Source organism: Oncorhynchus keta, chromosome 37 (assembly GCF_023373465.1).
Source record: "Oncorhynchus keta strain PuntledgeMale-10-30-2019 chromosome 37, Oket_V2, whole genome shotgun sequence".
Classification (NCBI taxonomy): Eukaryota; Metazoa; Chordata; class Actinopteri; order Salmoniformes; family Salmonidae; genus Oncorhynchus; species Oncorhynchus keta.
In genome coordinates, this window is record NC_068457.1 from 28555820 (window position 1) to 28579146 (window position 23327).

Sequence of the window (23327 nt, forward strand, 5' to 3'; positions counted from 1 at the left end):
ACAGGACCCAGAGACTGAGACAGGACCCAGAGACTGAGACAGGACCCAGAGACTGAGACAGGACCCAGAGACTGAGACAGGAGTCACATCCAACCAACTACCCCTGAGACAGGAGTCACATCCAACCAACTACCCCTGAGACAGGAGTCACATCCAACCAACTACCCCTGAGACAGGAGTCACATCCAGCCAACTACCCCTGAGACAGGAGTCACATCCAACCAACTACCCCTGAGACAGGAGTCACATCCAACCAACTACCCCTGAGACAGGAGTCACATCCAGCCAACTACCCCTGAGACAGGAGTCACATCCAACCAACTACCCCTGAGACAGGAGTCACATCCAACCAACTACCCCTGAGACAGGTGTCACATCCAACCAACTACCCCTGAGACAGGAGTCACATCCAGCCAACTACCCCTGAGACAGGAGTCACATCCAACCAACTACCCCTGAGACAGGAGTCACATCCAGCCAACTATCCCTGAGACAGGAGTCACATCCAACCAACTACCCCTGATACAGGAGTCACATCCAACCAACTACCCCTGAGACAGGAGTCACATCCAACCAACTACCCCTGAGACAGGAGTCACATCCAACCAACTACCCCTGAGACAGGAGTCACATCCAACCAACTACCCCTGAGACAGGAGTCACATCCAGCCAACTACCCCTGAGACAGGAGTCACATCCAACCAACTACCCCTGAGACAGGAGTCACATCCTACCAACTACCCCTGAGACAGGAGTCACATCCTACCAACTACCCCTGAGACAGGAGTCACATCCAACCAACTACCCCTGAGACAGGAGTCACATCCAACCAACTACCCCTGATACAGGAGTCACATCCAACCAACTACCCCTGATACAGGAGTCACATCCAACCAACTACCCCTGATACAGGAGTCACATCCAACCAACTACCCCTGAGACAGGAGTCACATCCTACCAACTACCCCTGAGACAGGAGTCACATCCAACCAACTACCCCTGAGACAGGAGTCACATCCTACCAACTACCCCTGAGACAGGAGTCACATCCAGCCAACTACCCCTGATACAGGAGTCACATCCAACCAACTACCCCTGAGACAGGAGTCACATCCTACCAACTACCCCTGAGACAGGAGTCACATCCAACCAACTACCCCTGAGACAGGAGTCACATCCAACCAACTACCCCTGATACAGGAGTCACATCCTACCAACTACCCCTGAGACAGGAGTCACATCCAACCAACTACCCCTGATACAGGAGTCACATCCAACCAACTACCCCTGATACAGGAGTCACATCCAGCCAACTACCCCTGAGACAGGAGTCACATCCAACCAACTACCCCTGAGACAGGAGTCACATCCAACCAACTACCCCTGAGACAGGAGTCACATCCAACCAACTACCCCTGAGACAGGAGTCACATCCAGCCAACTACCCCTGAGACAGGAGTCACATCCTACCAACTACCCCTGAGACAGGAGTCATATCCAACCAACTACCCCTGAGACAGGAGTCACATCCAACCAACTACCCCTGATACAGGAGTCACATCCAACCAACTACCCCTGAGACAGGAGTCACATCCAGCAAACTACCCCTGAGACAGGAGTCACATCCATCCAACTACCCCTGAGACAGGAGTCACATCCAGCCAACTACCCCTGAGACAGGAGTCACATCCATCCAACTACCCCTGAGACAGGAGTCACATCCGGCTGAGTAGCCCCAGAGCCTGTCCTGGTCCTTGAGATGACCACTACTAGGCCATAGAGACACAGAACCACTAGTCTAGACCACTACTAGGCCATAGACACGCAGAACCAATAGTCTAGACCACTACTAGGCCATAGAGACACAGAACCACTAGTCTAGACACACGTATTTGTCCTGGGTTGCATTCACACCAAACGGAAGAAAAAGGAACTGAAACAGAAAGGGACGACCTGAACTTGTCCAATAAGAAATGCTTGTTTTAATTTTACTTCTTTGCTCACTCTGCTATTTCAAAACGAATGTGAAAAAGATGGAAATCAAGGTCCCATAAACACAAGAAAACAGCAGCGCCTTTACAAGGTTCCAGAACTAAAAGGGCCTCCTACAGAACAGGATGCTGTATGCAGAGATACAATCCTACCTTTACAAGGTTCCAGAACTAAAAGGGCCTCCTACAGAACAGGATGCTGTATGCAGAGATACAATCCTACCTTTACTGATTCACCTCGAACATTTCCGTCACATCGATCTTTGTACAGATATTTATGCTTTTCAGAATTAAAATGGTTTCACTTCCCAATACTTACTTTTTAACTGCTGTTTGAAGTGGAATTAAAAACCATTGTATTTCACTGTTACTGTTTAATTTCACCACGGTCTGGCCTGTCCCTAAGTTAGCCAGGTATGAAACTAAAAACACAGACAACTCACTTCCCTAAAAGAGCAACACAACACTTCTCTCTGTGAGGTAAAAGGTCAAGGAGTACCGGTACTTCCTAGTTTTTCAACATGTGCAGTGTGATGTTTTCATCTAGAACGTATAGGCCTACAGCTGGTTTGGAAGTAGCTGCAGCACATGGAGCCCCTCGTTGACCTCACTGCTCTCTAGTGGTGTTAATACAACGGTACACCTTCGGTGAACAAGTGCACACATCAAGGAAAGGAGTCCATAGGAGCAAGGGATTGATTTAGGGATTGAGCTCAGGTGTCAAGGACATGTGTGCAGCCCAGTTAGAGGTCCCGCTGTGAAGGACAGGTGTAAAGGTAGAGGTACTCACAGTCCGGCAGGCAGCCCAGTTAGAGGTCCCGCTGTGAAGGACAGGTGTAAAGGTAGAGGTACTCACAGTCCGGCAGGCAGCCCAGTTAGAGGTCCCAATGTGAAGGACAGGTGTAAAGGTAGAGGTACTCACAGTCCGGCAGGCAGCCCAGTTAGAGGTCCCAATGTGAAGGATAGGTGTAAAGGTAGAGGTACTCACAGTCCGGCAGGCAGCCCAGTTAGAGGTCCCGCTGTGAAGGACAGGTGTAAAGGTAGAGGTACTCACAGTCCGGCAGGCAGCCCAGTTAGAGGTCCCGCTGTGAAGGACAGGTGTAAAGGTAGAGGTACTCACAGTCCGGCAGGCAGCCCAGTTAGAGGTGCCGCTGTGAAGGACAGGTGTAAAGGTAGAGGTACTCACAGTCCGGCAGGCAGCCCAGTTAGAGGTCCCGCTGTGAAGGACAGGTGTAAAGGTAGAGGTACTCACAGTCCGGCAGGCAGCCCAGTTACAGGTCCCGCTGTGAAGGACAGGTGTAAAGGTAGAGGTACTCACAGTCCGGCAGGCAGCTCAGACACCTGGTAGTCAAACAGGTAGTGAAACGCTTCGGACAGCAGGAAGTCCACCAGTGCAGTGAGCACCCACGTCCCAAACAGGAAGGACTACAGGAAGAACCAGGATGTTACAGTTAGGACTACAGGAAGAGCCAGGATGTTACAGTTAGGCCTACAGGAAGAGCCAGGATGTTACAGTTAGGCCTACAGGAAGAGCCAGGATGTTACAGTTAGGCCTACAGGAAGAACCAGGATGTTACAGTTAGGCCTACAGGAAGAACCAGGATGTTACAGTTAGGCCTACAGGAAGAGCCAGGATGTTACAGTTAGGCCTACAGGAAGAGCCAGGATGTTACAGTTAGGCCTACAGGAAGAGCCAGGATGTTACAGTTAGGCCTACAGGAAGAACCAGGATGTTACAGTTAGGCCTACAGGAAGAACCAGGATGTTACAGTTAGGACTACAGGAAGAACCAGGATGTTAGTTAGGACTACAGGAAGAACCAGGATGTTACAGTTAGGCCTACAGGAAGAGCCAGGATGTTACAGTTAGGCCTACAGGAAGAGCCAGGATGTTACAGTTAGGACTACAGGAAGTTACAGTTAGGCCTACAGGAAGAGCCAGGATGTTACAGTTAGGCCTACAGGAAGAACCAGGATGTTACAGTTAGGCCTACAGGAAGAACCAGGATGTTACAGTTAGGCCTACAGGAAGAACCAGGATGTTACAGTTAGGACTACAGGAAGAACCAGGTTGTTACAGTTAGGACTACAGGAAGAGCCAGGATGTTACAGTTAGGACTACAGGAAGAACCAGGAAGTTACAGTTAGGACTACAGGAAGTTACAGTTAGGACTACAGGAAGAACCAGGATGTTACAGTTAGGACTACAGGAAGAACCAGGATGTTACAGTTAGGACTACAGGAAGAGCCAGGATGTTACAGTTAGGCCTACAGGAAGAACCAGGATGTTACAGTTAGGACTACAGGAAGAACCAGGATGTTACAGTTAGGACTACAGGAAGAACCAGGATGTTACAGTTAGGACTACAGGAAGAACCAGGATGTTACAGTTAGGACTACAGGAAGAACCAGGATGTTACAGTTAGGACTACAGGAAGAACCAGGATGTTACAGTATGAAACAATGACATAACATAAAATCATATCATCATCATGATGATAATTTGATTAAACAACTGATAATCTGGGCAGCACGACTGCAATAAAGACCAGCTGGAACGCACCCAGTGAGTTTAACATAGGTTTACAAGCTGAAATGAACTTACAGCAAATTTTCTGCTGCCGAACCGTCTCTCCAAGATGCGGAAGTTGTAGATGAGCAGACTGTTGCAGAAGGTGTCCTTTAGGTCCAGACAGATCAGTCTGCCACACACTAACCGCCATACCTTACAGAAGAGGAGGGAGGGTTGTTACACAGTACACACACCACAGAGTTTCTAAACCCAGAGGTGCAACATCACAAGACTTCCGGGAATGCTTGAGAAACAGACTTGGCCGACCAGATTGTAAAATGTGTCCTTAGTTATTAATTGTCTAGAAATCTAAATGCAAAACTGAGATTTGAGCCAATGTCTTAAGCAGCTGAAACTGTCATTACTACAACCTCGTGAAAGTGGCAATCTGACATGTAATCATTTGAATCAAAAACAACTTTATATCGAAGGAGTGTCTTCGATTTGACAGCCTGCACATGCGCAGTTCGGCACGAAGACCATTAAAAGCAGATGACGTGTTTCTGGGCATGAGTTTAGCTAGCCAAAGGTCGGCTACAAGCGTGATCGGGGATTTCTATTGGAGAAGCAGTTCCTGCTTATCTACATACTGTACTGTCTTTGTCAATATGATCCACAGGAGGAGATAGGAGAGGTTTACGACACTCTCTCTCTCTTTTCCGCTACCTGGTGCTGCAGCGTGATGGCCTGCAGGCTGTAGGTGAACAGGTGATTGTACTGTGGCAGGAGGGTTAGCACGACAGTCAGACCACTGAGGACCAGGAGGAGACCTTTAGACAGGGGGGCCTTATCTGTGGGGGGAGGCAACCAATCAATCAATCACCTACCTGTAGGGCACAATCAATTTGATACTCTATCCAAATTTACAGCAGAGTACTTGTTCCTGGTAACGTTAAATACTGTATGGAAAATGTGGGCGGGGAAACCACATGCACCGTTGTGTCACTACAGTACTGAGCCAGCATTCAGCGTCGTTTATTAAATGAAACATCGAGCGGTATCACGCAATACTAGACATTATGACAAAAATGGGAAAGGCTCGAATCGTCAATTGTACGCGTAGAAACGACGATGTGACCCGTTCAAATACTTAGATTCGTCTAGAATGAATGACAGTGCAAAGCTGCGAGACAGGACCGAGCGAAAACACTCGTACACGAATCAACTAGTCTGGTACTTACCGAGCCCTCGGGAACCGGTGGTCGTGAACATGATGGAAAACGTAAAAAATAAAATAGAATGACTGTCTGTGTAAAAGGCACTGCAAAATGAAGGTACAAACTTAGCTATCGTAGCTAAAAGTTAGAAGAAAAAAACATCATAGTGAGATAGAGGGGAAAGGGTATCGAGTACGGTGGTCGAGTTCGTCCAAAATTGTTCGAGATTGTTGTTTTTGACACGCAAATCTCGAGATGCACTGAATAAAAATGGCCACATGAGGTCGCTATGTCACTATCAATGGTCAGTAAAGGTTCTCGCTTATATTATAGCTGGTAAAACAGGTCATTGCCAAAATAACAAAACATACAATTACTTAAGTTATGCAAATTGAGTGTATTTTTTCACTGGCCCTCGTTTCATTTAATCCATTTGATGGATACTGTCCTCGTCAGCAGAAAGTGATCAAAGAGAGGTTTTGAGTGGCCTCTATTAAATGAACATCGTCAACAAAAACACTCCTGACACTTGACTTGTTCTTTGATCACCTGCCTGTACTCACCCTCCCAAAGACATGTCAGGGGGTATTGAACAGAAGCTAGCGTTTTCTTCTCCGCATAAAGATCAAACCTCTGCCATCTCCGTGACAGTTGTTCCTGTGAAGAAGAAAAACATGCACCGTAGACACATTACTCATTCATCCTGAGATAAACCTCATCAGACAAGAGAACTTCTACACACACACACACACACACACACACACACACTATCATTGGCTGGTTCCCTACAGAAGCCTGAAGTGATAATGCACTGTGCGTGGTTTCTTCATCCAGACTAGCGCTCTCCTAAGCGCCCTCTGACAGCTTAAGACCCTCCTCAGACGCGGAGCGGGAGGTTTCTGTGTCAGCATTTATGTCTTCCCCTCCTAACGTCTGAGCCCCTCAGGAGATAGAGAGGCAGCACCGGCAGAGGCTTTGAATGGCAGGCTTTGTGTTCAGTGTCCTCTGGCCTCAGTGTGTCTGATCTCCCTGTTTCATCTGGATACTCTGTTCATCTTCTTCTCTGGTCCGTTGTAAAAGCACCAGATGTCTTATCGTGTTGTCTTCTTCTCTGGTCCTTTGTAAAAGCACCAGATGTCTTATTATCGTGTTGTCTTCTTCTCTGGTCCTTTGTAAAAGCACCAGATGTCTTATCGTGTTGTCTTCTTCTCTGGTCCTTTGTAAAAGCACCAGATGTCTTATCGTGTTGTCTTCTTCTCTGGTCCTTTGTAAAAGCACCAGATGTCTTATCGTGTTGTCTTCTTCTCTGGTCCTTTGTAATTTGTAAAAGCACCAGATGTCTTATCGTGTTGTCTTCTTCTCTGGTCCTTTGTAAAAGCACCAGATGTCTTATCGTGTTGTCTTCTTCTCTGGTCCTTTGTAAAAGCACCAGATGTCTTATCGTGTTGTCTTCTTCTCTGGTCCTTTGTAAAAGCACCAGATGTCTTATCGTGTTGTCTTCTTCTCTGGTCCATTGTAAAAGCACCAGATGTCTTATCGTGTTGTCTTCTTCTCTGGTCCGTTGTAAAAGCACCAGATGTCTTATGTCTTCTTCTCTGGTCCTTTGTAAAAGCACCAGATGTCTTATCTTTGTAAAAGCACCAGTTGTCTTCTTCTCTGGTCCTTTGTAAAAGCACCAGATGTCTTATCGTGTTGTCTTCTTCTCTGGTCCTTTGTAAAAGCACCAGATGTCTTATCGTGTCTGTCCTTTGTAAAAGCACCAGATGTCTTCTGGTCCTTTGTAAAAGCACCAGATGTCTTATCGTGTTGTCTTCTTCTCCTTTGTAAAAGCACCAGATGTCCGTGTTTCTTCTTCTCTAAAAGCACCAGATGTCTTATCGTGTTGTCTTCTTCTCTGGTCCTTTGTAAAAGCACCAGATGTCTTATCGTGTTGTCTTCTTCTCTGGTCCTTTGTAAAAGCACCAGATGTCTTATCGTGTTGTCTTCTTCTCTGGTCCTTTGTAAAAGCACCAGATGTCTTATCGTGTTGTCTTCTTCTCTGGTCCTTTGTAAAAGCACCAGATGTCTTATCGTGTTGTCTTCTTCTCTGGTCCTTTGTAAAAGCACCAGATGTCTTATCGTGTTGTCTTCTTCTCTGGTCCTTTGTAAAAGCACCAGATGTCTTATCGTGTTGTCTTCTTCTCTGGTCCTTTGTAAAAGCACCAGATGTCTTATCGTGTTGTCTTCTTCTCTGGTCCTTTGTAAAAGCACCAGATGTCTTATCGTGTTGTCTTCTTCTCTGGTCCTTTGTAAAAGCACCAGATGTCTTATCGTGTTGTCTTCTTCTCTGGTCCTTTGTAAAAGCACCAGATGTCTTATCGTGTTGTCTTCTTCTCTGGTCCTTTGTAAAAGCACCAGATGTCTTATCGTGTTGTCTTCTTCTCTGGTCCTTTGTAAAAGCACCAGATGTCATATCGTGTTGTCTTCTTCTCTGGTCCTTTGTAAAAGCACCAGATGTCATGTCTTCTTCTCTGGTCCTTTGTAAAAGCACCAGATGTTGTCTTCTTTCTCTGGTCCTTTGTAAAAGCACCAGATGTCATATCGTGTTGTCTTCTTCTCTGGTCCTTTGTAAAAGCACCAGATGTCTTTGTATCAGATGTTGTCTTCTTCTCTGGTCCTTTGTAAAAGCACCAGATGTCATATCGTGTTGTCTTCTTCTCTGGTCCTGGTTTGTAAAAGCACCAGATGTCATATCGTGTTGTCTTCTTCTCTGGTCCTTTGTAAAAGCACCAGATGTCATATCGTGTTGTCTTCTTCTCTGGTCCTTTGTAAAAGCACCAGATGTCTTATCGTGTTGTCTTCTTCTCTGGTCCTTTGTAAAAGCACCAGCACCAGATGTCATATCGTGTTGTCTTCTTCTCTGGTCCTTTGTAAAAGCACCAGATGTCTTATCGTGTTGTCTTCTTCTCTGGTCCTTTGTAAAAGCACCAGATGTCTTATCGTGTTGTCTTCTTCTCTGGTCCTTTGTAAAAGCACCAGATGTCTTATCGTGTTGTCTTCTTCTCTGGTCCTTTGTAAAAGCACCAGATGTCTTATCGTGTTGTCTTCTTCTCTGGTCCTTTGTAAAAGCACCAGATGTCTTATCGTGTTGTCTTCTTCTCTGGTCCTTTGTAAAAGCACCAGATGTCTTATCGTGTTGTCTTCTTCTCTGGTCCTTTGTAAAAGCACCAGATGTCTTATCGTGTTGTCTTCTTCTCTGGTCCTTTGTAAAAGCACCAGATGTCTTATCGTGTTGTCTTCTTCTCTGGTCCTTTGTAAAAGCACCAGATGTCTTATCGTGTTGTCTTCTTCTCTGGTCCTTTGTAAAAGCACCAGATGTCTTATCGTGTTGTCTTCTTCTCTGGTCCTTTGTAAAAGCACCAGATGTCTTATCGTGTTGTCTTCTTCTCTGGTCCTTTGTAAAAGCACCAGATGTCTTATCGTGTTGTCTTCTTCTTCTCTGGTCCTTTGTAAAAGCACCAGATGTCTTATCGTGTTGTCTTCTTCTCTGGTCCTTTGTAAAAGCACCAGATGTCTTATCGTGTTGTCTTCTTCTCTGGTCCTTTGTAAAAGCACCAGATGTCTTATCGTGTTGTCTTCTTCTCTGGTCCTTTGTAAAAGCACCAGATGTCTTATCGTGTTGTCTTCTTCTCTGGTCCTTTGTAAAAGCACCAGATGTCTTATCGTGTTGTCTTCTTCTCTGGTCCTTTGTAAAAGCACCAGATGTCTTATCGTGTTGTCTTCTTCTCTGGTCCTTTGTAAAAGCACCAGATGTCTTATCGTGTTGTCTTCTTCTCTGGTCCTTTGTAAAAGCACCAGATGTCTTATCGTGTTGTCTTCTTCTCTGGTCCTTTGTGCACCAGATGTCTTCTTCTCTGGTCCTTTGTAAAAGCACCAGATGTCTTATCGTGTTGTCTTCTTCTCTGGTCCTTTGTAAAAGCACCAGATGTCTTATCGTGTTGTCTTCTTCTCTGGTCCTTTGTAAAAGCACCAGATGTCTTATCCTTTGTAAAAGCACCAGATGTCTTATCTTCTTCTCTGGTCCTTTGTAAAAGCACCAGATGTCTTATCGTGTTGTCTTCTTCTCTGGTCCTTTGTAAAAGCACCAGATGTCTTATCGTGTTGTCTTCTTCTCTGGTCCTTTGTAAAAGCACCAGATGTCTTATCGTGTTGTCTTCTTCTCTGGTCCTTTGTAAAAGCACCAGATGTCATATCGTGTTGTCTTCTTCTCTGGTCCTTTGTAAAAGCACCAGATGTCATATCGTGTTGTCTTCTTCTCTGGTCCTTTGTAAAAGCACCAGATGTCATATCGTGTTGTCTTCTTCTCTGGTCCTTTGTAAAAGCACCAGATGTCATATCGTGTTGTCTTCTTCTCTGGTCCTTTGTAAAAGCACCAGATGTCTTATCGTGTTGTCTTCTTCTCTGGTCCGTTGTAAAAGCACCAGATGTCATATCGTGTTGTCTTCTTCTCTGGTCCTTTGTAAAAGCACCAGATGTCTTATATCTTCTCTGGTCCTTTGTGTTGTCTTCTTCTCTGGTCCTTTGTAAAAGCACCAGATGTCATATCGTGTTGTCTTCTTCTCTGGTCCTTTGTAAAAGCACCAGATGTCTTATCGTGTTGTCTTCTTCTCTGGTCCTTTGTAAAAGCACCAGATGTCTTATCGTGTTGTCTTCTTCTCTGGTCCGTTGTAAAAGCACCAGATGTCTTATCGTGTTGTCTTCTTCTCTGGTCCTTTGTAAAAGCACCAGATGTCTTATCGTGTTGTCTTCTTCTCTGGTCCTTTGTAAAAGCACCAGATGTCTTATCGTGTTGTCTTCTTCTCTGGTCCTTTGTAAAAGCACCAGATGTCTTATCGTGTTGTCTTCTTCTCTGGTCCGTTGTAAAAGCACCAGATGTCATATCGTGTTGTCTTCTTCTCTGGTCCTTTGTAAAAGCACCAGATGTCTTATCGTGTTGTCTTCTTCTCTGGTCCTTTGTAAAAGCACCAGATGTCTTATCGTGTTGTCTTCTTCTCTGGCCCTTTGTAAAAGCACCAGATGTCATATCGTGTTGTCTTCTTCTCTGGTCCATTGTAAAAGCACCAGATGTCTTATCGTGTTGTCTTCTTCTCTGGTCCTTTGTAAAAGCACCAGATGTCATATCGTGTTGTCTTCTTCTGTGAAATGATTCATCTTACTTATACAAATCACAGCTACTGAGATCAGGGGGTGTCAAAGATCAGCACAACCTCAACATGCTTATCCTTGCAAATCCACACCTCTTCTCTTCGTGCTTATTGAATGGTAAATCTGTGTTTAGGCTCGTTCATGTCATTCATTTCACTGTAAATTGAATGTATACTTACATCAGTGACATTCAGTGTATTTCGTGTGGTTATAGTCTCGTGACATGACCGATCGTGTGGAACATTAGATGCTTTAATTAATGACATTGTGTTGGGTATTTTCAACAGGCAGCACGAGCTCTGACAGTCCCACTAATTGCTCTGCATATGAATGATTATTTCTGCCTTAATGCATCTGTTGCCTTTAATATGACTGCTGGAAAGATTTCATGAGTGTTTCGCCATGGCAACAAAGATGTACCTACACTGGTTGCTATAGTGCTCCTGTGGCTGTGAATTCTACTTTACATTAGGCTACCCCCCCATTGAAGAAAAACAATAGGACGGTAGGCAATTAAGGTCACAGTTATTGAAAACTTAGGACACTAAAGAGGCCTTTTTACTGACTCTGAAAAACACCGCCCAGGGTCCCTGCTCATCTGCGTGAACTTGCCTTAGGCATGCTGCAAAGAGGCATGAGGACTGCAGATGTGGCCAGGGCAATAAATTGCAATGTCCTTACTGTGAGATGCCTAAGACAGCTCTACAGGGAGACAGGACGGACAGCTGATTGTCCTCGCAGTGGCAGAACATGAGTAACATCACCTGCACAGGATCGGTACATCTGAACATCACACCTGCGGGACAGGTACAGGATGGCAACAACAACTGACTGAGTTACACCAGGAACACACAATCCCTCCATCAGTGCTCAGACTGTCCACAATAGGCTGAGAGAGGCTGGACTGAGGGCTTGTAGGCCTGAGGACGTTTCTTTTTTTGCTGAGTTTATGTTTCTGCCTTTTGTACTTTCAATACCCAGTTTGTTGATCCACGTGTCTAGTGGTTATCTGAGGAGCCTCGTCTAAATCAAGATAAACATCTTTTCAGGGACAGTTTTTGTTTACCGTTGACCTTGCCAATACAAAATACCGATGAATAACAGTGTAAAACTCTTCTGCTTGTTTCAATTCCTTTAAAATTCACAACTAGGATATTGGATAATAAACCATTAAGAGCATCGTTAAAGCTCATTAGAGAAGAGAAGGGATTGATTGCTATTAGAATATGTTTATCAACGTCCCAACGTCTTTAAGTGGCTTTGTTGTTGTTTTGGACAGGTTCCAATAGGATCAGATCTATAATGAGGTATTCCTCTTTCTACCTCGATGCTTAACATATAGCGCCTCTATTATTCCTTCATTCATTCGTTCATTAATGACTTGCGTTCATTAGAGTGGTGTTAATTGAATAAGGATCCACGAGGCCAGTGATCAGTGATAGTTGCAACCTTCACAGAGGCCTCGATGGGGAAACTCCCTTGTGTCTCTGCACTTTATAATGAAATATCCTTTATCAAATTAGACTTTTGTGTGTTCAACTATGTAATGATGGATATGATTATATATATTATATTCTCCTTGATTAGATTATTGGGACGACTCATTGACGCAGTGAATTGCACTCTAGGATCCTGTGTTTAACAGGTGGACAACATCTGCTCTCGATCAGTGGCTGCTGCATATTGTTTGGTTCAGAAATGTATTCTCCATAATCACCTCTAGTCGTCAACAATTTATGTTAATTCAATTTTCCACAATGAGATTGACTTTATACTTTTTCAATAACTCTTCATCTCTTTATGTGGCGACTCTGTTGACCTCTCATACTTCATTTCAACTGTATTACCAGTTTACTCCTGTCTTTCTCTGACCAGTGAGCTGCTTCTTCACTAGGAACATCTACAATCTACTAATTACACCTAACTTTGCCTCTCCGTCAGTTGACTTGATATGTACACTCTTAGAAAAAAGGGTTCCAAAAGGGTTCTTAGGCCGTTCCCATAGGAGAACCCTTTTTGGTTCCTGGTAGAACCCTTTTTTTGGTTCCAGGTAGAACCCTTTTTTTTGTTCCAGGTAGAACCCTTTTTTTGGTTCCAGGTAGAACCCTTTTTTTTGGTTCCAGGTAGAACCTTTTTGGGTTTCATGTAGCACCCTCTGTGGAATGGGTTCTACCTGAAACCAAAATGGGTTCTTCAAAGGATTCTGCAATGGGGACAGCTGAAGAATCATTTTAGCTTCTAGATAGCACCTTTTTTTCTCAGAGTGTTGGCTATTTTTCTCACTCACTCAACACAGTTCTTTTCCAGTTGGATGCACAAGGTCAAATTGAGTCAAGTCAACTAAGAAAAACAAGTATGCTGCTTTCGACACAGAAATGAGGCGAGATCAAGTGTATCTGGCTCATTACTCTCTTCTTCTCCTTCAACCTGCTCTGTGTCACTGGCTCCGTTCGTTACCTCCTCACCTCAAACTCTAACTAAATCAATCCCCATCATCACCACATCAGCTCTCTCTCTCTCTCTCTCTCTCTCTCTCTCTCTCTCTCTCGCTCTCCCCCCCTTCTCTTTCTCTGTCTCTCTCTGTCGCTCTCTCTCTCTCTCCCTCATTTTCTTTAAATCTCTCTCTCTCACTCCCTCTCTCTCTCTTTTTCTTTCTTTCTTTCCTTCTCACTCTCTCGCTCTCTCTCTCTCTCCCTCATTTTCTTTAAATCTCTCTCTCTCGCTCTCTCACTCTCTCCTTCTCTTTCTTTCTTTCTCTCTCTCTCTCTTTCTCTCCCTCTCTCTCTCCCTCTCTACCTCTCTCTCTCTCTCTTTCTCTCTCTCTCTCTCTCTTTCTCTCCCTCTCTCTCTCTCTCTTTCTCTCCCTCTCTCTCTCACTCTCTCCTTCTCTTTCTTTCTTTCTTTCTTTCTTTCTCTCCCTCTCTCTCTCTTTCTCTCCCTCTCTCTCTCTCTCTTTCTCTCCCTCTCTCTCTCTCCATCTCCACACCTACATGAGTCTGAACTGTGACTGTTCATCCGGTACTAAAGCTTCATCTGGTCCTATTAACCCAGGGATCTAACCGACGGACATGTTCAGACTGGTCTGATACAGGGAGAGAAAAACAACACATCCGTTCTACTGGGTCGTGTTGTGACAGGGGTCTTCATGATGATTTATGGTGTGCTGTTAGGCCTGATAACTGACGCTGAGGCTCCACACTTGTTTCAATTAGCACCGCTGAAGGTCACGTTGCCGCGGACTACAGCTCATTTCCATACGCATAATCAATTTCCATTATCATCGATGACACGGGAGCATTCTGGAACTCTGTGTTGATTTGGGTCCTAATGGCTGATTCAGCTCCTGACGGAAAGGCTTGTCTGGTAGGATTATGGCTGAGAGTGGTTGGGACAGATTTCTAAATCTCTCTCTCTTTACTACCCCTCTCTCTCTTTATCTCTGTCTCTCTCTCTTTACTCTCTCTCTCTCTCTCTCTCTTTTTATCTCTGTCTCTGTCTCTCTCTTTACTCTCTTTATCTTGGTCTCTGTCTCTCTCTTTACTCTCTCTCTCTCTCTTTTTATCTCTTTACTCTCTCTCTCTCTTTTTATCTCTGTCTCTCTTTATCTCTCTCTCTCTCTTTATCTCTTTACTCTCTCTCTCTCTCTTTTTATCTCTGTCTCTCTCTTTCTCTCTCTTTATCTCTGTCTCTCTCTTTCTCTCTCTTTATCTCTGTCTCTGCCTCTCTCTATTTCTCTCTATTTCTCTTGCTCTTCCTCAACCACTGACCCGAGGCCTCTTGATAGAGATGAAGCGTTAAATATGTTGTTATTTACTTAATGAGAATGGATAGAGTGGTATTTATGCCTCATCAGTCTGATGTGGTTGTCCTGAGTATCTACCCCTGCAGGGTAGAGTGGTACAGACAGCACACTGACTAACAGACACAGGATGTCACCACCATAGATATATAATTATCTATTACAGAAATAGAATGGGAATGTCAGTTCTAGTCATTATATTTCTATGGTCACTACACCATTCTTCAGCAGTGACAGAGAGCCCTCACACAGTGGCCTTCGGCTTTTCAAATATGTTTTGGGTGGAATTTGGCGCCCTATTTGAGGTTTATTACTGTCTGGATGGTGCTCATTTCACATTGAAGTACACTTCTGATATTATGTGTGTAAATCAATTTGCCGCTGTAAACCGGCGACTAGGCCGCATCTGGCTCGTGGGCCGCAGGTTTCAGACCCGTGGCATAGACTTTTTCCTCCAATAGGTGGCCATTCCCCCTCTCCATGTCTTTTTGTGAGTCCTGACATTTAAAATGTCTATTTGCTGGTAAAAAGCCATCTCAGCAGGAGATAGAGCAGGAGTTTCCAAAGACAAAAGTGAAGTTCTCTCTCTCTTCTCTCCTGGGAGATGCTGAAAGCTAAGCATAATTAAGCAAATTTGATTAGAATCAAGCTTGACTTCTTCAGTTGACTTTTAATGAATGCAAATCGGGCATCTACATCCCTAAGATTAATTCCAGCCAATTAAAAAACACAAGAGGCTTATTCAAAAGAGGGATGGGGAAGCAGGAAGAAAAGAGTGAAAAGACCTTTAAGCTGAATAAAGAGACGCTTCTCTCCACCTCCTCTTCATAACACGCTCTCTTGAGGTTTTCTTCTCTCCCTCTGTGACTTCGATCATTATCAACGTGATGCTCCGTTAAAGCACTGTGCATTCCTATGGAGACGAGGCTATATACCGGATAAAACATCGAACAGCTCCCATATCCACATTGTTCACTTGATGCCTTTCATTTACAGATAAGGTGTTTTCTTTTGTGGTTTTTTTTTCAAACATTTGTGTAATTTAGCAGATGCTCGTATCCAGAGCGACTTACAGTTAGTGCATTGTTGTGCATTCATCTTAAGGTAACTAAGTGAGACAACCGCGTGTCACTAATCACGTTTCCATCCATCCATTTCATGCGAATGAATTTCCTGACACGGAAAAAGTCACGACCGGGCTGATGGAAACATGAAATGCCGGTACAATTTCATAAATGCCGTACAATTTCATAAATGCCAATTTCATAAATGCCAGTACAATTTCATAAATGCCAGTACAATTTCATAAATGCCAGTACAATTTCATAAATGCCAGTACAATTTCATAAATTCCAGTACAATTTCATAAATGCCGGTACAATTTCATAAATGCCAGTACAATTTCATAAATTCCAGTACAATTTCATAAATGCCGGTACAATTTCATAAATGCCAGTACAATTTCATAAATGCCAGTACAATTTCATAAATGCCAGTACAATTTCATAAATGCCAGTACAATTTCATAAATGCCGGTACAATTTCATAAATGCCGGTACAATTTCATAAATGCCAGTACAATTTCATAAATGCCGAAAGACAATTTGTTCGTTCGACATATGGTGGGATCTTTTTGTGTCGCTAAAATTCATTATGCGAGGAATAGCGGTTCAAACGCCTTTATGTACATATATTGACATAATAACCATCATATCGATGTAAACTTGGTGTCAGGCATGTTGTGTTGTCCTCCCACCACTACCCGGGCCTTTATGTACATATATTGACATAATAACCATCATATCGATGTAAACTTGGTGTCAGGCGATGGCATGTTGTGTGGTCCTCCCACCACGACTCGGGAAAGCATGCAGTTTATTAGGAATACAGATGAAATCAATTATGCTTGATGCTCCTTTCCAATAAATATCCAGGGTCTGATTCTGGTGACATGATGATCGATGCTTGGCTGCTTTGACAAATAAAAATAATATCGCTCTTAAACACAATAATCTCATAGTGTAGGTTGCCTATCCGCACTCTACCAGCTGTTGGCTAGAGCGCATGCGCCAATACCAACGTGGGAACATGTTTTATAGTCCTATAGGCTAACGCAACAGTTTTTGTGACAACACCATCAGTAGTGATGAAAATGCGACGGAACCCCATTTATCTATGTTTCATTCGGCATATAGGAATTTAACGGCAGAATAAATGTTGAATTGCACGTACACAACCGTTCAAAAGTTTGGGATCACTTAGAAATGTCCTTGTTTTTCCCCATTTTGTCCATTAAAATAATATCAAGTTAATCAGAAATACAGTGTAAACATTGTTAATGTTGTAAATGACTATTGTAGATGGAAACGGCAGATTTTAAATGAATATCTACAGAGGTTACAGAGGCCCATTATCAGCAACCACCACTCCTGTGTTCCAATGGCACGTTGTTTTAGCTAATCCAAGTTTATCATTTTAAAAGGCTAATTGATCATTAGAAAACCCTTTTGCAATTATGTTAGCACAGCTAGAAAACTGTTGTCCTGATTAAAGAGGCAATAAAACTGGCCTTCTTTAGACTAGTTGCGTATCTGGAGCGTCAGCATTTGTGGGTTCGAGTACAGGCTCAAAATGGCCAGAAACAAAGAACTTTCTTCTGAAACTCGTCAGTCTATTCTTGTTCTGAGAAATGAAGGCTATTCCATGCGAGAAATTGGCAAGAAACTGAAGATCTCATACAACGCTGTGTACTACTCCCTTCACAGAACAGCGCAAACTGGCTCTAACCAGAATAGAAAGAGGCTCCGGTCTCCAACTGAGCAAGAGGACAAGTACATTACAGGACAAGTACAGACCCCTCAACAGTGAAGAGAGGACTCCGGGATCCTGGCCTTCTATGTAGATATTCCATTAAAAATCTGCCGTTTCCAGCTACAATAATCATTTACAACATTAACAATGTCTACACTGTATTTCTGTATCAATTTGATGTTATTTTAATAGACAAAAACTGTGCTTTTCTTTGAAAAACAAGGACATTTCTAAGTGACTCCAAACATTTGAATGGTAGTGTACGTCATCACGCACAGTTTTCTACCTGCAAAAAGTCATTTTTATGGAAACATCTCTGGTTGGAAAATGTGGCCAAGTGGATGGAAACTAGCTGTTGTCAGCACATTTCTTCCTCGATAATCAGCGAAGTCAGTGCCAGTGTCATTATGTATCTTTTTGAGCGGACTCAATTAGCCTATATGCTTTTTTTGTGTGCAGAGAAAGAGTCTCCAAACCTCAGTCTTCATCAGCCTTAGCAGGGAACTGTCAAGGGGATGCATTCGAGGGGTTGTGGAGGCTCAGTCCCTAATGTGGTGTGTGACAGGAAGATGGGGTCCCATGGGCTTGAGGAGGGTCAGAGGTTAAAGTCAGGGTCCTCTTGTCTGTCCCTCTCCTCCCCCCGTAGAGGGCCCTTTTGGGGAGGTTATTATTTCTAAACAGTGGGCAGCTTCCACACTCTGAATAGTCAACATCCTACAGTTCAAATTCAGTGGCGAGGTATAGCGTTATCTCCGGAGCTTGTGCTGCTTATACACATGATTCATCAAGCTGTTCAGTTTCTATTCCAGTTTTATTCTAGCCTAATGGACCGCATGTTCTGAACACGGTCAACAGATGCGTGTGATTTTTTCTAAGAATATTTAGAGGCTCCTCCTCTTTTTCATGATGAGACAGTATCATCCCGTCCGCGAGCTCCTCACTCCAGCTCAATTCTGTCATCCGTAACCTGACGCACGGACCCTTTATCCCACTCACTGCATCTCCGACATTTCTCAGTTTAAAAAAAACAACTACCGACGAGCTCTCAACTCTTTCATTTCTGTTTCTCTCGCGACACTTTTTTTAGACTACACTTGACTTTCGAGACTTTCAGCTTGTTTTTGTTTTTTAAATACAGATTTGGATCATGGCCTCTCCGGCTGCTCTCATGCCCTTGGTTCCTCTCGTCCAACCGCCTCCGATACAGACTTCACCGGCGACCAACTCTCCGCCACCAGCAACCACGTCCTCATCCCCTTCACCGTCTATCGCGCCCACCGGACTGAACCCTTTCAGCGCGGACCTCTTACCAGTACCTGTCGGTAGCCCTGGCGCACCGGTCGACGTCCTGCCCTGTAAACCGGTGTATTCTACCCCGTCGCCGGTTGAGAACACTCCGCAAAACAACGAGGTTAAAATGGTCGAGGTCAGAGGCGCCAAGCTCGCCTCTTTCACGGTAAAAGACAACGAGTTAATCTGCCTCCCGCAGGCGTTCGACCTGTTTCTGAAACACTTGGTCGGCGGACTGCACACGGTCTATACCAAGCTGAAGCGGCTCCAGATCACACCGGTGGTCTGTAACGTGGAACAGGTCCGCATCCTCCGGGGCCTCGGAGCTATCCAACCGGGAGTGAACCGGTGTAAACTCATCTCCAGGAGAGACTTCGAGACGCTGTACAACGACTGTACTAACGCCAGGTGAGTTGGTTTCCATGGTGCCCTCATCTATCTCTGATGTCTTCATAAAGAGTTGAAGCGACCGAACAACGCAACATTGTTGAAATAATGGCACCTTTTCCAATCTTTTAAAAGTGTTTCAGGGGCTAAAACTGAGGTTCTGCAATTATGTGTAGGTGTGCGTAATGGGGGATTTTGCGGCGCGCACACACACGATCTCTCTCTCTCTCTTCCCCATCTCTTTGCATTTAACACTGTTAGTTACTCTGAGAAATTGATTCTTCACAGAAATTAATTAATTTTCATTTGGCCCAAAGCGGCAGTTTAAATCAGGGAGCTGCTGACTGGCTATGTTTCTCTCTCGTCGTTTTCAGCGTGTAGTATAACTGCCTTCTCGTATCAATCAGTTGTAGCCCCGAGGATGAGCTCATCACTGGAGACATACACTTTGAGATGTCCATTTCTCTATATTTATGATTTAATTATGTAAATAGGCTGGTCTCTGTAACTCTCTGTGTGACCTGCTGTTTGGCTCATTAGCACTGAGATGACAGAGTTAGCGTCTCAAATGGCACCCTTATGTAGTGCACTACTTTTGACCAAAGCTCTGTGAGACATCGTCAAAAGTAGTGCACTACACAGGGGGACAGGGTGCCATTTGGGACAAACGCTGAACACATTCTTGACCCAGGAAATTAAAACGTTCATATCAGAAAGAGTGTGATTTATTTGATTATGCCTTAGTCAGTTGTTCAGTGCATTTTGAAAGTGAAAATGCTGTTGGGGAAAGAGTTGGTTTAGCCTCTGTCCTCTCCAGCTTTTTACAGGTTAAAGACTTATTTCTTGTTAAAAGACTCTACTGTTGACATGTATTCATTTAGTCATATGAACCATCCAGTCTTCCATGTCTTTGCCTGGGTTTGTTCCACAACAGCCTCTCCAACAACTACGTGTGACTCACCAGTGACGCCAGTCTGAGTCAAAGCCTTTCGTTTTGGCTTCACTCAGACCTCCGTCATAATCCACAGTTACACACCAATGAGAAGCGGTTGAGATCACAGGCGTTTATGTTCATGCCAGTAACTTAGAATAGTACTAGTTCCCCGACAGAGAACCTTTGTTTAACGAGGCAATCTGATCTTCTTGTCTCTCACACAAAGACAAGGTTCCACTGAGTTACGACAAGCACATCATAACAAGTCCAGGGCCTGTTTCCCACTCATACAATGATATGTCTCCAGTTTAAAGATAGTTTATCTTTCAGATATTTGAGATATAGATGTTAGTTATTCATCTCTTCCTGTATGTGTGGATCTTGTTCATCTCTTCCTGTATGTGTGGATCTTGTTCATCTCTTCCTGTATGTGTGGATCTTGTTCATCTCTTCCTGTATGTGTGGATCTTGTTCATCTCTTCCTGTATGTGTGGATCTTGTTCATCTCTTCCTGTATGTGTGGATCTTGTTCATCTCTTCCTGTATGTGTGGATCTTGTTCATCTCTTCCTGTATGTGTGGATCTTGTTCATCTCTTCCTGTATGTGTGGATCTTGTTCATCTCTTCCTGTATGTATGGATCTTGTTCATCTCTTCCTGTATGTGTGGATCTTGTTCATCTCTTCCTGTATGTATGTATCTTGTTCATCTCTTCCTGTATGTGTGGATCTTGTTCATCTCTTCCTGTATCTTGTTCATCTCTTCCTGTATGGATCTTGTTCATCTCTTCCTGTGGATCTTGTTCATCTCTTCCTGTGGATCTTGTTCATCTCTTCCTGTATGTATGGATCTTGTTCATCTCTTCCTGTTCATCTCTTCCTGTATGTATGTATCTTGTTCATCTCTTCCTGTATGTGTGGATCTTGTTCATCTCTTCCTGTATGTATGTGGATCTTGTTCATCTCTTCCTGTATGTGTGGATCTTGTTCATCTCTTCCTGTATGTGTGGATCTTGTTCATCTCTTCCTGTATGTGTGGATCTTGTTCATCTCTTCCTGTATGTATGTATCTTGTTCATCTCTTCCTGTATGTGTGGATCTTGTTCATCTCTTCCTGTATGTGTGGATCTTGTTCATCTCTTCCTGTATGTATGGATCTTGTTCATCTCTTCCTGTATGTGTGGATCTTGTTCATCTCTTCCTGTATGTGTGGATCTTGTTCATCTCTTCCTGTATGTGTGGATCTTGTTCATCTCTTCCTGTATGTGTGGATCTTGTTCATCTCTTCCTGTATGTGTGGATCTTGTTCATCTCTTCCTGTATGTGTGGATCTTGTTCATCTCTTCCTGTATGTGTGGATCTTGTTCATCTCTTCCTGTATGTGTGGATCTTGTTCATCTCTTCCTGTATGTGTGGATCTTGTTCATCTCTTCCCTGTATGTATGTGTGGATCTTGTTCATCTCTTCCTGTATGTTCATCTCTTCCTGTGTATCTTGATCTTGTTCATCTCTTCCTGTATGTGTGGATCTTGTTCATCTCTTCCTGTATGTGTGGATCTTGTTCATCTCTTCCTGTATGTATGTGGATCTTGTTCATCTCTTCCTGTATGTGTGGATCTTGTTCATCTCTTCCTGTATGTGTGGATCTTGTTCATCTCTTCCTGTATGTGTGGATCTTGTTCATCTCTTCCTGTATGTGTTCATCTCTTCCTGGATCTTGTTCATCTCTTCCTGTATGTATGGATCTTGTTCATCTCTTCCTGTATGTATGGATCTTGTTCATCTCTTCCTGTATGTGTGGATCTTGTTCATCTCTTCCTGTATGTGTGTGGATCTTGTTCATCTCTTCCTGTATGTGTATGGATCTTGTTCATCTCTTCCTGTATGTATGTGTGGATCTTGTTCATCTCTTCCTGTATGTGGATCTTGTTCATCTCTTCTTATGTCATCTTGTTCATTCTTCCTGTATGTGTATGGATCTTGTTCATCTCTTCCTGTATGTGTGGATCTTGTTCATCTCTTCCTGTATGTGTGGATCTTGTTCATCTCTTCCTGTATGTGTGGATCTTGTTCTTCCTGTATGTGTGGATCTTGTTCATCTCTTCCTGTATGTATGGATCTTGTTCATCTCTTCCTGTATGTGTGGATCTTGTTCATCTCTTCCTGTATGTGTGGATCTTGTTCATCTCTTCCTGTATGTGTGGATCTTGTTCATCTCTTCCTGTATGTGTGGATCTTGTTCATCTCTTCCTGTATGTATGGATCTTGTTCATCTCTTCCTGTATGTATGGATCTTGTTCATCTCTTCCTGTATGTGTGGATCTTGTTCATCTCTTCCTGTATGTGTGGATCTTGTTCATCTCTTCCTGTATGTATGGATCTTGTTCATCTCTTCCTGTATGTGTGGATCTTGTTCATCTCTTCCTGTATGTGTGGATCTTGTTCATCTCTTCCTGTATGTGTGGATCTTGTTAATCTCTTCCTGTATGTATGTATCTTGTTCATCTCTTCCTGTATGTGTGGATCTTGTTCATCTCTTCCTGTATGTGTGGATCTTGTTCATCTCTTCCTGTATGTGTGGATGTTGTTCATCTCTTCTTGTTCATCTCTTCCTGTATGTGTGGATCTTGTTCATCTCTTCCTGTATGTATGTATCTTGTTCATCTCTTCCTGTATGTGTGGATCTTGTTCATCTCTTCCTGTATGTGTGGATCTTGTTCATCTCTTCCTGTATGTGTGGATCTTGTTCATCTCTTCCTGTATGTGTGGATCTTGTTCATCTCTTCCTGTATGTGTGGATCTTGTTCATCTCTTCCTGTATGTGTGGATCTTGTTCATCTCTTCCTGTATGTGTGGATCTTGTTCATCTCTTCCTGTATGTGTGGATCTTGTTCATCTCTTCCTGTATGTGTGGATCTTGTTCATCTCTTCCTGTATGTGTGGATCTTGTTCATCTCTTCCTGTATGTGTGGATCTTGTTCATCTCTTCCTGTATGTATGGATCTTGTTCATCTCTTCCTGTATGTGTGGATCTTGTTCATCTCTTCCTGTATGTGTGGATCTTGTTCATCTCTTCCTGTATGTGTGGATCTTGTTCATCTCTTCCTGTATGTGTGGATCTTGTTCATCTCTTCCTGTATGTGTGGATCTTGTTCATCTCTTCCTGTATGTGTGGATCTTGTTCATCTCTTCCTGTATGTGATCT

At 43.7% G+C, this 23327-nt stretch overlaps 2 protein-coding genes and 1 long non-coding RNA gene across 4 annotated transcripts in view; 2 read left to right on the top strand and 1 right to left on the bottom strand.

The window, feature by feature from the left end:
- Positions 1–5921, bottom strand: part of ubac2 (UBA domain containing 2) — a 47329-nt gene extending 41408 nt beyond the window's left edge. Inside the window, 4 exon segments of the mRNA XM_052500104.1 lie at positions 3310–3416; positions 4596–4715; positions 5229–5353; positions 5744–5921. Coding sequence (XP_052356064.1) covers positions 3310–3416; positions 4596–4715; positions 5229–5353; positions 5744–5774 — 383 coding nt within the window. The 5' untranslated portion in view covers positions 5775–5921.
- Positions 20–3323, top strand: LOC127916843 (uncharacterized). 2 transcript variants are annotated; one of them, XR_008096284.1, is made up of 4 exons: positions 20–368; positions 1521–2825; positions 2958–3136; positions 3269–3323. It is a non-coding gene; the product is annotated as an uncharacterized LOC127916843 (long non-coding RNA). The 2 variants fall into 2 exon arrangements; XR_008096283.1 differs by having other exon boundaries at positions 2958–3089; positions 3156–3291.
- Positions 5922–17858: 11937 nt separating the features above from the next.
- Positions 17859–23327, top strand: part of dachc (dachshund c) — a 113064-nt gene continuing 107595 nt past the window's right edge. Inside the window, exon 1 of the mRNA XM_052498950.1 lies at positions 17859–19211. Coding sequence (XP_052354910.1) covers positions 18661–19211 — 551 coding nt within the window. The 5' untranslated portion in view covers positions 17859–18660. The remainder of the gene's footprint in view (positions 19212–23327) is intronic.